This window comes from Megalops cyprinoides, chromosome 14 (assembly GCF_013368585.1).
Source record: "Megalops cyprinoides isolate fMegCyp1 chromosome 14, fMegCyp1.pri, whole genome shotgun sequence".
Lineage (NCBI taxonomy): Eukaryota > Metazoa > Chordata > Actinopteri > Elopiformes > Megalopidae > Megalops > Megalops cyprinoides.
The window spans coordinates 11,126,256-11,136,592 of NC_050596.1; the positions used below are offsets into that span (position 1 = coordinate 11,126,256).

Below are 10,337 nucleotides of genomic sequence, written 5' to 3' on the forward strand. Positions count from 1 at the left end.
ATGTCATCTCCAGCTGGGGTACAGACCTCAGAAATGAACTTCCTTGCCCAGTGGATGCCGTGCAGGTCCCGCGCCGGTGTGATTCTGAACCCCTCGCTGGACTTGGGCAGCTCGCTGAGGGATAGCTGCAGCTGGGCGCCTCAGGATGCGGACGACTCATTTTCGGCTCAGTTCGCACCCCTTCCCGTCTCGAGGAGCAGCAGTTGCCTCAGTGTCGACTCCCTCACCGCGGCAGAGGCTAGCATCGCACGGAAGAAGCCGGAACAGCTGTCTGAGAGAGCGATCGCGATCGATAACGCCTCTCCGCGTTCCGAGTTCGGTGCTGTCATGCAGGGACTCGTCGGAGAGATGGACAGCGTAGAGGAGACTGACAGGCAGTCGACGGGAGACTTGATGCTGAAGCTCGAACAGGTAACTTACAGCATGTGTTTTCAAAGTGTAATGGAAATGGATTTGGGTCTGTGTGTATTTGTGTAATGACTTTTGGCTGTTTGTACTAACTGAATATGCATAAATTACATTACAGTACATGAATTTAGCAGACGCTCTTATTCAGAAGGACATCCAGTATAACAGAGCATAAGTGTATTCATCCAAGTTGATTAAGCAACAGTGTCAGACCAGGGTGACAACACTCTCAGTCCTTTGACATCCAGTATAATAGAGCATAAGAATATTCATTCAAATTGAATAAGCAACAGTGTCAGACCAGGGTGACAACACTCCCAGACCAGCGAGTATGAGCATAACACCATTCAAGCTCTACCACAAGTTAACTTGTGAAATCTGACTAGGCAATGGAAGCCAAGTATACTACTATGCAGTGTAATGATTCTGGAGTGAGTGTACTAAGTGAACACCAGTGTGATGACTCGAGGTGTGTTCAAAGTAAATGCCCAGTGTTAGGGCTCAGGGGTGAGAGTGCTCGGTGAATACCCAGGGTTAACCGCTCTGAGTGGGCTTGCAGCTGAAGGAGTGGCAGAAGCACATGCAGGAGAAGCTGAAGGCCCAGCAGATGGAGCAGCTCCAGCAGCTGCTGGAGGAGCAGCAGAGACTCATGGGCCTGGTGCAGGTCTCTCAGCAGGCCAGCGCAGGTATCAGGCACCCTCCTTCTCTCCTCAGTTCTCACCTGTCCTCTCCTTTTATCTTCCCTCTCACCTGCCTCCCACTTCCCTTTTGACCTGTTCCCACATCGGATCTGCCGTTTCACTGTGTCCCCTATCCTCTTACCTGTCTTCATTTCTCACCCGGGCAGTCAAGTGTTCTCACCTGTTCACCTTGCATCATCTTGTTCTGTATCTCGCTGTATCTTCTCTATGCACCATTTAAATTGGTAGGCTTTACTAACAGCTATTTTTAATGTTATTTGATTTTTTTATCTTTAAAAGGTTAAGATAAAGTTGTGCAGATTTTGGGAGCATGCTTTGGATGTTTTGCTAACAATCTTTTGCTGATAGTTTGATCACACTAGCCACTTTACAAGATTCTGTTTCAGTCACAGTATGAAAAAGCACTCAGGTTTCCTACTTGGATGTCAGATTTCACAATAGCCTCAGTATCTGCATTGAGTGCAAACGGAGGCATAGTTGATTGTTGTTGGTTAGTTCGTTATCTATGTGTGTTATCTATGTGAGAGTGCTCCAATTCTGTACTGGTTTGGTGTTGCAAGTTCACACAGTGTGGTGTTATGTTTAGTGGTGCAGTTGACATTTGAGTACGGTGCTACCTCCAACACAGAGTCGCTGTGTCGTTCAGATGACACGGGGACGTCACAGCTGACAGAGGGGGACTCGGGGGATGATACAGTGCTGGAAGGTCCTCCTGTCTCGCAGAGAGAAATGCAACTCTCCCTCCCTGGAGTGCCTGACCTCCACAGGCTCCCAGCACCCCAGCGTGACCCCCCACGACCCCCCCAGCGGTCGGTCTCCCCCCTGCAGTGGGCACTCTCAGCCCTCACACAGCCGGATCCCTGCCTCCAGCGTGCTGCTGCAGACCTTCATCCTCATCCCGAGGAAGAGGAGGATGACGATCATGATAGGACGTTGGGTAAGCTATAACCATTACATTTGTCTGGACACCCTGGAAAGTCAGACTTTCCATGTTAAAAACAATAAAACGTCTTCAGGTGAACGCGAGTGGAGCCAGGACTGGAGCGGTGGCCAGCTGAAGGATGACAGCAAAGCTGATGATGAGGAAGAGGAATCTCTTACTGCCTTAATCCCCACAAATAAAGGCTCTCCTCACACTGCTGACAGAGAAGGAGAAGAACTCCAGAATCTGCAGGACAGGTAATTCAAACCACAGCAGTCTCGAGATGCACACAGAACTCTGGACATGAGGGTGTTAGGCAGTAGGGAGGAGCAGTTGTCAGAGCACTGGATTTTTGACCTGGCGATGACGGCCAGCAACGTGGAATACACAGTAACTTGGATTAGGTTTAATTCAGTTCTGCCACACTGTTGTTGTATGTTGTACATACGTGTGCTGTGGCTGGATGCAAGCAGTTGCTAACAGTGTTTGTGCGTGGTTTGGTGCAGGCCCATCAGGCCAGGGATCGGAGGCAAGAGCCGGACCTTTGAAGAGCTGCTGGAGGAGCAGCTGAGGCTGGAGGAGCAGCGGCTGAACACCTCCCTGCAGAAACAGGTGAGAGGCTCACTGTTACACACTACACTGCAAAAACAGGTCTCACTGAGCCTCACTGCTTCAGTGAAGCATACTACTAAATCACGTTTTTTTATTATTACCTCAATGTTATTTGTATGCATCTTCACAGAACCCAGCGACAACTGAGAGAGTCAAAGCTAATCCTAAGAGGCCCTTCCTGAAGCGTGGGGAGGGCCTGTCCCGATTCGCTGGGGGGAAAGCCGCCCCACCCCGGAGAGGCAGCAAAGACAGCCCCAAAGCAGCTCCCAAAACTATCATCCACTGGGCTCCTGAGTCGAGCAGCAACACAGAGAAAATCACCAGCGGCCGACGCCCTCCCGTCCAGCGCAAGACCGCCGTCCTCAACAAAGAGAACTGCCCCGAGCGGCCGACAGCACCACCGGATCGCAGCAAGTCCGAAACCAAAGCGGGCCCGGCGCCGCAGCCCAGGGTGCTGGGAAGCCATCAGAGGCAGAATGTGGCGGTTCCGAATCCAGCGCGGCCCAAGAGCGAGCCGAAACAGCAACAGCAGCGGCAAGAGGTGCCTCCGCCTGCGAAGTCCCAGACCGCACCAGCTGGCAGACTGGCAGGCAGAGGCGCGGAGACCACGGGCCCGCTGTCACCGATGGTGGTGGTGGGGACGAAGGTGGGGGCGGAGGAAGGGAGCAGAGGCCAGCAGCCTGGGTTGGGGAAAACGCGGGTAGCCGGAGGGCAGGAGTCCTCCTTTGAGCTGTCCTTCCGGGACAAGCTGGCCCGCTGGGAAATGGAGAGGCAGAGGGAGAGAGTGGAGCTGGGCGAGTTCGAGCTGCTGGAGCAGGCTGCTGAGGAGATGTCCTTCTCCAGCAACTCCTCCTTCGTCATGAAGGTCCTGGAGCTGGACCGACAGGACAGGAGGGGGCGCCATCACCACCGCCGGCTCTCCTCCACTCCCATCAAGTCTCCAAAACCGTCCCCGCCAAAAAATGCCCAGGCTGGCGTCGACGCACATGACAAAGAAGCTATCGGTCGATCTCTCTCTGCGACCGATGTCATAGACGCTGAGGATGTCAAGCCGGAAGCTGAGGACCAAGAAATAGAAGTCAAATCAGATCTTGGCAGCGAGGAATCTGAGGACCTGGAAGACACAGATCAGGAACAGGAAGCATTGAAGTATGAGGTGCCCCTACCCAGTGGGCTTTGCTTCTCTTCTACCGAACCCCGATATGACAAGACGTCCTACCAGGATGAAGACGAGAGCTCTGTCCAAGGGGATGGCAGAGAGGAGGCCGGTGACGCTGGTGGCTTTGAGGACCACAACGACTCCACCCTCATAGAGGGTAAAGCTCGGGAGGCAGAGGGTCGTCTCATGTTTGACGATGATGACACCTGGAATGATTTGGAGGATGACGGACACCTGGAGGATGGTTGCGACAATGGAGCAGCCATTACCCATGATCCCCTAGGAACAGCAAGCGACACCACAGCGCCAAACAGAGATCTGAAAAGGAAGGTGGCCACGGCAAAAGGGCCAGAGAACGGGCCGCGGGGTGACGTGGCGGATCAGAGGCTGGAGCCTCCGCCGACCTCCCAGCTGGTGGCGAAACTGTTCCCCTCTCTGAAACCCAAAGCGAAACCCCCTCCTCCGACAGCGTCAGGGCCTGCAGGGACAGCAGCAGAACCAGCGCCAGGTAAGACATTTAATCCCCAGAATTCAGTGAAACTAGGACTCCGGCTCCCTCAAAATATGGCTGCTTCTCATGACATAATGTTACCTTTGCATTAGTGAGATGTTTGCCCTCGATGTTCAGCTATATTAATACTACCTCCAGGCAGCCACCCCCAGTCCAAGCTGTTGAGGGAGAGGCTGGCAGAGCTGGAGATCGAGATTGAGCGCTTCAGGTCTGAGAACGCTGCCCTGGCCAGCCAGAGACAGGAGCGGGAAAAAGCTCTGGAGGCGCTCAGGTAAGAGCGAGTCACCTCATGGGCTCTCTGTGGGGATGATATCAAGTAGGGATGGTTAATGTTCAAAGGCAATGCACCAAAAATGGCTCTTGAATATTTGAAACCTCCTCATTGCACTATATGAAAATCCAGTACCTCTTGTGTAAGTTAGCACTCATTGCAAAAATCTGCTTTACCCTGAGTATGTCTGGCAATAAGATGGTTGTATTAAAAAGGTGACCAAACTGTAATGTAAACTCATGAGTATAGTCAGCTGCCTTGAAACACAGAATGTTCAAGTGAACATGAGAATGCCGGAGTAACTGAGAGGGGACTGGTCGCAGGAAGGAGAGGGCGGAGTTTGAGCGGAAGAAGGCAGAGGAGCTGGCCAAGCTGGAGGAGCTTAAGAAGGAGGAGACCCGAAAGCTGCAGAAGGAGCGCAAACTGTTCGAGAGGCACGCCTCTGCCGCCAGGGCCATACCTGACAAGAAGGAGCGCGAGGAGATTCAGGTGAGACAAGAAGGGGAGCTCGAGGAGTCTCAGGTGAGACAAGAAGGAGAGCTCAAGGAGTTTCAGGTGAGACACAGTGGAGGTTAAGATCCAGGTGAGAAGAGAGGGAGTGGAAGGAGGTTCAAGTCAGACGAGGAAGGACGTGGAGAGACTGGGTGAGAGGTGGGAAGCGTAAGGATACTTGAGATGAGAGTGAGGAGATTTGGGTGAAAGCCCAGTCTGGATCCTCTCCACAAGAGATCTGTGCTGCTCAGATGAGTCGTGACCTGCTGTACCTTAGACCACAGATTCAGCAGATGAGGGAGAAAGAAAAAAAACGACCATTTGTTATGTGGAGGGGGCGCTAACTCTTCAGAACATTTGTTCCTTTAAATATACAGTATATAAAGCACTTTTCAAAGCTATTACCCCACAATAAGTAATCATGAGCTAGCTCTGATTTGCTAGACCCAATCAAAAGCCTTTCAACAGTTTAAGTATTTAATTGGTTCAAATCGGCGAGTCAGTGCTGATCAATTAGTGCATTAGCCACACATCAACCACGCAGTATGGTTCAGGGAGCCTTTCTGTAAGGTCCTCTCCTGACAGTAGAGGGCAGCAGTCAGGGTGTGACTGTAATGATGCAATATCCCCTCCTCTGTCTGGTCTTGTCTCAGTCCTTGAAGCAGCAGCTGAGCTCCCTGCAGGAGGAGCTGCGGCGCCGGGAGACCCGCTGGTCCAGCACCCACAGCCGGCTCCGGCAGCAGCTGGACGCCCTCGGCGCGGAGAACAGCGCCCTGCGGGAGGAGGTGAAGGCCCTGGAGCGGCTGCGGCTCACCGCCTGGAAGAGGGAGGAGGCCGAGAGGGAGAAGGGGAGGGAGGGCTCCAGGAGGCCTGACGAGAACGCCGCGCATGGCACCACGCGGTCAAAATCCACTGTGAGTCGCACCCTGTCAGTCCTCCAGGCTCAGCCAAATACACTTCCGTTTAAGATAGATCTTTCACCACCCCTCAAGACTGCCATCTTCAGTCCACAGTGTAGCATAGTGGTAAGGTGTTTAGTGTAGCTTAGTGGTAAGGAGCAGGGCTCCTAATCAATAAGGTTGCTGGTTCGATTCCCCTCTGGGACCGTGTTGCTGTACCCTTGGGCAAGGTACCTAACCCAGATTTGCCTCAGTAAATATACAGCTGTATAAATGGATAACATTAAAAAATGTAAATTGCTCTGGATAAAAGTGTCTGCTAAATAACAATAATGTAATCCTGTAAAAACCAACCTTGCACTACAAACATGCAAAACTGCTAAAATCCTGAGGCCCTGAATTGTGCTTCATTAGGCACTAGTAACAGTAGCCTAGGGTATGTTATGCTAGCAATGCAATATACCAAAAGAGAACATATGTACATTATAGAACTATGAGAAACTACATGGTTGGAAAGGTCTCTACATCTCATCTTTTCTTCTATACATTGTTTAGCATCTTGAAATAATCTCTCAGGGAGACTGAGAGGGCAGCAGTTTGGTGTAGTGATAAGGAGCAGTGCTTGTAACCGAAAGGTTGCCCGTTCAATTCCCAGCTGGGACACTGCTGTTGTACCCTTGGGCAAGGTACTTCTTCAGTATATAGCTTCACTATACTGTGTATCTAGCTGTGTAAATGGATAAAACTGTAACCTATGTAAGACGCTCTGGATAAGAGCATTTGCTAAATGACAATAATGTAACGTAAAATATGTGTGTATCTCTGATCTGGTCAGAGTCCCCCGAGCACAGCGAGGACCAGTTTCCCCCTGACGGCTTCAGCCAAGGAGACCCCACGGGAGACCAGCCCTCCAAACAGAGGTGCAGAAATCTACTGTTTAAAATCACATCCGATTAGTGTCATTCCATCATTAAACATTCAGTTATGTAACAATGACCTCAACAGTATAAACTAGATCTAGGTCAATATCTAAATTATTTCAGCATTCTTGAAACACTCTTCAAAGATCTTTATTACTTTGATTGCTTTGACAAAAAGATATTTTATTTTATTGATAGTATAATGATTTATACCTCCCTGTGGCCTATGACTGTAATATTAATATTCTTATTGGGAAGTGACATTGTATCAGGTTTAGAATAACCTGTGTAAACATCAGTAACATCATTTAGCCATCATTGTGATCTATAGTGTGATGTGTCACAAATAGTATGATTACTAACATAAACATTCTGGTCAGTTTTAAAGTCTTTTGTTCACAAGTTAAAAGTGTCCCTGAAGGTGCTTGGAAAATCCTTGAATTTCATTTTATAAATCCTGTATGAAATTGGTTTCATTGATGCAGATCCATACAGTATGGTGACTGCTGTTTGGCACAGAGAGTACATTAGTCCTGTCACATTACTGCAGTGAAAACACACTGTCCTTCTTTACAGGAAGCAGCAGCTGGAAGCCCCAACCACCAGTTCCCACCCCTGTGTCTGGAACTAAGGAGTGGGCAGTGCCTCATTTTGCGCAGCCTATCACAGCACAGAACCCAAAGTCTCCTCCCACCCTGGCTTCTGTGAGTGGCTACACCCTTTGCTTGAAGGATAGGGATGGGATACAGTGTGGTATTTCCTGTTGGGATTCATTCAGTAGTTATACTGTATATTGGAACATTGTACTACCAATTCAAGAGCGTACACCCAACTGCAGCATCCATCAGAGGTGGTGTCCCTGCCATCTTCATGGTTGACAGGAGGCTAATTAAGGGTCAGGTTTTGGATCATCAAAACTTAGCAAAACAAACATAAGACCACAGTACTGCTTTATAAATGTATCCACTTCACTGCCTGTTTCAGAACAATGGAGGACATTCAACATCATGTTTGATAGGAGACGTTCACTGTTTTATATACAAGTTACTTATATACTGTTGGATTACATCTGGAATAAAACTTATATAATGATTAGGAAGCTAATATTCACATCCCTTTGAGGTCCAGCTGTGCTGTTACTGAATGGGAAATGCTTTGCTGTTCACAGAGGGCTGGTGTGGCACAGACAGAGTTGCACGAGGTGGATGAGGACGAGGGCAGCAATAATGAGATCACTCATCCTGATGGAAAGGTCTGTGTGTGTGGGGTGGAGTTCAGATGTCTGTTTTTCTAACCCTGGTAGCAGAGACACACTGTGCTTGTTTTCAGTTTTGCTAATCTCTCATTTAATTAGAGTTGATAGGACAGACTAGAAATGTTAACTCTATTGATATCAATGAAAAATCTACTGTTAGCTATTTGTTAGATATGGGTACACAGATCCTTAAATTAACCATTCACTGATCAGTTAATAAAGCTTCACAGAGAGAACTGTATTGGATTAGTTCAAAGAGCAGCTATTTACCCAAAATATGTTCAACAACTTGTCTTTCCATTTGCACAAACACCTCCAACAGAAGGTCGTTGACAGGAAATTTTTTAGCAGATTAAATTAACGTCGCAGTTCATACCAGGACTGAGGTCTGTCCCTTCAGCTTCCCTGTTAGATCACACAGTCACACTGCTACAGAGAGCCTTCTCCTCAGTGACACCATGTGACCGGAGCTCTCCTGCTGTTTCAGATCGAGAGGGTGCTGCGCAGCGGGGCGCGGCTCATCGTCTTCCCCAACGGCACCCGTAAGGAGGTATCGGCCGACGGGCGGACCGTCAAAGTCACCTTCTTCAACGGGGACGTCAAGCAGATCATGGAAGACCAAAGAGTGGTGAGTGGGAGGTCAGGAGGGCCAGCGATAGAGGCCCCTGTACACTACAGAGGCAATGAAGCTTTCATAAATACTAATCAGAACTCCTCCAGAATAGTTTTCATATCAACTCATCTGAGTGAGCCTTGAATTTTACGTTCCCGTGGAAAATAACATTCAGTGTGGAAAATAATGTATTAAATCAAAGGTGTAGATTGCTGGATTTGTAGCAGAGTTAAGACACTGGGATCCTTGAAACCAAACGGTAATAGATTCACTCTATAGACAAAAGACACACCAAGGTGGGCCCCGTGGCCTATTTTCATCATTGTCTTTGAATACTTTACAGAGGGAAGGTGGTTATTTGGATGCACCAACTGTATCAAGTGAAAGGCCTTGTGGTGATATTTGCTTGTTGCGATGCATCTTGGGACCAAGATGGTTGAACAAAAAATAATTTGTCTGCATTCAGAGCTTCAGAAGCCTTAGCGTCATTATGTGCTGCTCCCTCTAGATCTACTACTATGCCGATGCCCAGACCACCCACACCACCTACCCGGACGGCATGGAGGTTCTGCAGTTCCCCAACAGCCAAATCGGTGAGCATTCCATCCTGCACGAGAGCCCAGTCCTCGCCTCACTACCACCCAGACTGAGCCCTCCCCCGCCTCTCTGTGTGTTTCTGAAACAGAGAAGCATTTTCCCGACGGCCGAAAGGAGATCACCTTCCCCGACCAGACCGTGAAGAACCTGCACCCAGACGGGGAGGAGGAGAGCGTGTTTCCGGACGGGACGATCATACGAGCGAAACCGTGAGTTTGGACGCGTGCCACCGCCGTCGCACAGTGAAATCTGCCGAATGTTTGCGCAGAAACTAGACAGTAAAAAAATTTATCCCGGCTTGTTTAAGGTTCAGTATGTTGTTTCACTCCAACCCTCTATCAGAGAAGATAAACACATGTAGATAATTCATATTACTGTAATGCTCTCCCTGTCCAGGTACACAGTAAGGTTATCATACAGCGGTTCATGCAATAAATGAGCGCTCTCTCCTGCTACAGGGACGGCACTAAGGTGATCCAGTTTAACACAGGGCAGCGGGAGGTTCACACGGCTGAGTTTAAGAGGCGGGAGTACCCAGACGGCACGGTGAAGACGGTCTACTCCGACGGTCGCCAGGAGACCAGGTACCCCACCGGGAGGCTGCGGATCAAAGACAAGGACGGCCGCGTCGTCATGGATGCCAAGACCTGAGACCCTGTGACAGACCCCCCCCCCCCCCCCCCCACAGCGCTCCTGTTTGGGCTCTTTGTTCATTGCTGAAATGTTGTGTGTTATGCAGTGCATGAGTTTCTGTATGGTATGTAAATAGTATATTATTTAAATTTTTATTTGGTGTACATTTGTTAAAATAAATTTTTAAACTTTTTAATTTGGTGTGATTCATACTTTTGCGATTCACCACTGAAACTGATCAAGCACCATATGCTTGGGGATTTGGGTCAATTTCCAAAAATAATTTCACATATATTAGTGCAAGATTAGAAATAAAAAATAAGCTGCGATGAAACAAATCCAAC

At 49.1% G+C, this 10,337-nt stretch overlaps 1 protein-coding gene across 1 annotated transcript; it reads left to right on the forward strand.

The window, feature by feature from the left end:
* cenpj (centromere protein J) lies at positions 1 to 10,011 on the forward strand. The gene is given in 17 exon segments (XM_036545576.1): positions 1 to 411; positions 968 to 1,094; positions 1,696 to 1,805; positions 1,917 to 2,046; positions 2,126 to 2,288; positions 2,538 to 2,643; positions 2,774 to 4,310; positions 4,452 to 4,584; positions 4,908 to 5,073; positions 5,730 to 6,106; positions 6,582 to 6,610; positions 6,811 to 6,855; positions 8,086 to 8,147; positions 8,638 to 8,778; positions 9,272 to 9,356; positions 9,449 to 9,569; positions 9,819 to 10,011. Coding segments are annotated over 17 exon segments (3,936 nt in total).
* The last annotated feature ends 326 nt before the right edge of the window (positions 10,012 to 10,337 follow it).